The sequence below is a fragment of the Salvelinus sp. IW2-2015 genome, unplaced genomic scaffold, assembly GCF_002910315.2.
Source record: "Salvelinus sp. IW2-2015 unplaced genomic scaffold, ASM291031v2 Un_scaffold996, whole genome shotgun sequence".
In the NCBI taxonomy this organism is placed as follows: Eukaryota; Metazoa; Chordata; class Actinopteri; order Salmoniformes; family Salmonidae; genus Salvelinus; species Salvelinus sp. IW2-2015.
The window spans coordinates 152,281-156,408 of NW_019942678.1; the positions used below are offsets into that span (position 1 = coordinate 152,281).

The 4,128-nt window shown below is 41.5% G+C and overlaps 1 protein-coding gene across 1 annotated transcript; it reads left to right on the plus strand.

Moving 5' to 3' along the window:
* Nucleotides 1-1,391: 1,391 nt before the first annotated feature.
* On the plus strand, nucleotides 1,392-4,128 carry b4galt7 (xylosylprotein beta 1,4-galactosyltransferase, polypeptide 7 (galactosyltransferase I)). Its single transcript, XM_070438530.1, has 3 exons — nucleotides 1,392-1,753; nucleotides 2,085-2,189; nucleotides 2,335-4,128. Exons 1-3 carry the CDS (start codon nucleotides 1,679-1,681, stop codon nucleotides 2,488-2,490), a joined length of 336 nt encoding a protein of 111 aa, XP_070294631.1. The 5' UTR covers nucleotides 1,392-1,678; the 3' UTR covers nucleotides 2,491-4,128.

Genomic DNA, 4,128 nt, shown 5'->3' on the forward strand with positions numbered 1-4,128 from the left:
GTAACCTCAATACCTTATTATTATCTATCCTGATGTCTAGTCACTTTACCCTGCTTCATTGTACATATCTACCTCAAATACCTTATTATTATCTATCCTGATGTCTAGTCACTTTACCCTGCCTTCATGTACATATCAACCTCAAATCTTATTAATATCTATCCTGATGCCTAGTCACTTTACCCTGCCTTCATGTATATATCACCTCAAATACCTTATATTTCTATGCTGATGCTAGTCACTTTACCTGCCTTCATGTACATATAACCCTCAAATACCTTATTATTATATATCCTGATGTCTAGCACTTTACCCTGCCTTCATGTACATATCAACCTCAAATACCTTCATTATTATCTATCCTGATGCCTAGTCACTTTACCCTGCCTTCATGTACATATCTACCTCAAATACCTTATTATTTGTATTCCTGATGCCTAGTCACTTTACCCTGCCTTCATGTACATATCAACCAAAATACCTTATTATTATCATTCCTGATGCCTTGTCACTTTACCCTGCCTTCATGTACATATCTACCTCAAATACCTTATTATTATCTATCCTGATGCCTAGTCACTTTACCCTGCCTTCATGTACATATCTACCTCAAATACCCTCCCTCCACATTGATCTGGTACTGGTACTTCCTTATATAGCTCCACATTGATCTGGTACTTCCTGTATATAGCTCCACTTGATCTGGTACAGGTACTTCCTGTATATAGCTCTATTCTTGTTGTATTTTATACATTCCTCATGTGTTACTATTTTATTTTAAAATCTCGCATTGTTGGGAGGGGCTTGTAAGCAAGCTTTTCACTGTAAAGTTACACCATTGTATTTGGTGGATGTGATAATTAAAATTTGATTAGAATGTGTAAATAATGAATTAATGTACTGGAGCTCTGAAGTGCTTTCTTTATTATTGATAATGAATGATTATCTTAACAATAGGCTACCCTACCATTGTAATAATGCTGTTTGGTGAGCAGCAGATTCCTCCCACGTATGTCTGTGTATGATACAGGGGGGCAGCTCTGGCGAGGCCACGTGGAAAGGGCCTCCTCTGGGAAACCATAGTCCAGAGCTTCATTCAGAGGAAACAAAGTCCACATCATGCATGGCGATGTAATCAGTGTCGTTACCACTCTCCGGGTAACCAACGTTAATGAGAGAGGCTCTGTTGAACCTGTGGTGAGATAAGGGTGAACTCATATTTACTGCCAGGAGGAGTCAATATTTCATTGGTAAGGTGCAAATCAACGAGGCACACATCCAGACATATCAAGTTCCCCGTGTGATATGTACATGAAGGCAGGGTAAAGTGACTAGGCATCAGGATAGATAATAATAAGGTATTTGAGGTAGATATGTACATGAAGGCAGGGTAGATAATAATAAGGTATTTGAGGTTGATATGTACATGAAGGCAGGGTAAAGTGACTAGACATCAGGATAGATAATAATAAGGTATTTGAGGTTTATATGTACATGAAGGCAGGGTAAAGTGACTAGGCATCAGCATAGATAATAAGGTATTTGAGGTAGATATGAACATGAAGGCAGGGTAAAGTGACTAGGCATCAGGATAGATAATAATAATTGTACGATTGTGCCGGGTGGTGGTGTGCTGTTTTTAGCCGTGTCATGTTCTGTGTTCCTGAAGTGCAACGGCATGTCCAACCGGTTCTGGGGATGGGGGAGAGAAGACGATGAATTCTACAGGAGACTAAGAAGTGCTGGATTACAGGTAAACCAGAACTGTCCTTTACGTGTCACAAAGAGACAGAGATAGCTGGCTAATCCCTTAAATTACTCCAAAAGAATGACAAGCCATTGACTGATAAGCATCAGTATCTGACACATCTACCTCCATATTACATCTACCTCCATATTACATCTACCTCCATATTACATCTACCTCCATATTACATCTACCTCCATATTACATCTACCTCCATATTACATCTACCTACATATTAGGAAAACTCCAGAGTACGTCTGCAGTAAAAGAAACAGCTGCCGCCACGTCTCTAAATACTATGAATAATATAATCAATCTGTCATGTTCTGTTTGCCAGCTCTTCAGGCCCAGTGGGATAAAAACAGGGTATAAAACCTTTCGCCACATCCATGACCCTGCCTGGAGGAAGAGAGACCAGAAGAGAGTGGCTGCACAGAAACAGGTAGAGATGCAKTCACTGGACACCTACTACCGTGTTGTATTGTTATGTGTTGCATTCTCAGATAGACAGATACTGGATTGATCTCTTTGGTTGTATTTCCAATCACACTACTGACATGATGGTTTTCTCTCCTCGTTTTTGGAAGGAACAATTCAAGGTTGACCCTGAGGGCGGGTTGACTAACTTGCAGTACAAGGTGGAGTCGAGACAGGAGCTGACTATTAGTGGAGCCCCTGTCACTGTCCTCAACACCAAACTGGAGTGTGACACAGACAAGACTCCCTGGTGTCTGCTGAACTAAGATGGCCCYCGTGATAGACCYATGCTGCCTCTCATCTGGGTTATGTTCATTWTCCACCAAAYGGAATAAAACAGACTAAAACAGGGAGGGACTACCTGAGCTTCTGGAATGAGAAACACTTGTTTTTGTGTGCCCTAATGAATATGACCCTGGTGCTACAGAGGGGTGATGTTTCCCCTACCTGATGTGTCTGGAAGACATGGATAAAAAATAAAATGTAGATTATTATTTAATTTTTTTATCAAACAACCGCATCAGAAGACATGGGTGCCATCTTCTGGCCGACCCAGAGAAGAGGCTTTGGCCTTTGACCTCAGCAACGCCTTCCCTCATTGGAGAGATGGAATGTATTTATATTGAACTAGCTATATGATGTCATCCTTTACAACTGTATGTCTAACTTTCATTCAGAACTGTGAGTGACTGGATCTGTGAGTGACTGGATCTGTGAGTGACTGGATCTGTGAGTGACTGGATCTGTGAGTGACTGGATCTGTGAGTGACTGGATCCGTGAGTGACTGGATCTCATGCAGGCCTAACTTCAGGGGCTTTGAACTACAGACACTTTGCCAATATTGACGATACATGAAAGGAAAGGTGTACTGAAATAATAAGCAATGGCCGGCCTTTGTATCTGTTTGTTTGTTTATTTATTTTTGCCCTTATTTTACTTGGTAAGTTGACTGAGAACACATTCTCATTTACAGCAACGACCTGGGGAATAGTTACAGGAGAGAGGAGGGGGGATGAATGAGCCAATTGGAAGCTGGGAATGATTATGTGGCCATGATGGTWTGAGGGCCMGATTGGGAATTTAGCCAGGACACCRGGGTTAACAGMCATACTCTTACAATAAGTGCCATGGGAACTTTAGTGACCACAGAGAGTCAGGACAACCGTTTAACGTCCCATCTGAAAGACGGCACCCTACACAGGGCAATGTCCCCAATCACTGCCCTGGGACATTGGGATATTTTTTTTTAGACCAGAKGAAAGTGTACCTTCTACTGGACCTCCAACACCACTTCCAGCAGCATCTGGGCTGGACCAACACTGCTTAGCTTCAGAGGCCAGCCAGCAGTGGGATGTAGGGATGGTTTGCTGCTGGGTGTGATCCCGATGGACCATTTGCACTTTTCCGGAATCCCTCCTCTGTCCTTCAGCTGAAGTCTGCTATACTGTCTGGCTTAATGTCTTATCATCAGAGTTAGTTTACTATGAAAGGGTTTTCTTTCCGACATTGTAATGCACCGGATTGGCATGCCATTTCCATGATCCGTAGCGCTGTATTCTCATCCGGTATCCATTGTAACCCATCATGTGCTCAACCGGTAGTGAGTTGAGTGTCAGGGGGCCATTTTGACTTTGTTGTTGATGGTAAAACAGTAAAGGTTTACAACTGTGCTTTAGAAGGTTATCAGAGACCGACTAGACATTATGAAGGTATTTTGGGGTAAATTAAGGTGTGTTTACAACATACTGCTGGAATGTATTTTTGAATGACTAGACAAGTCAATGGTACCGTAAATGTATTTGTACAATATTCAGAATGTATATGAAGTTATGACTCAAAAACATGGGAAAAGCATGCATTGTCATTTTTTTCCCTAATTTATMAAGTTCTTCATTGTACATAA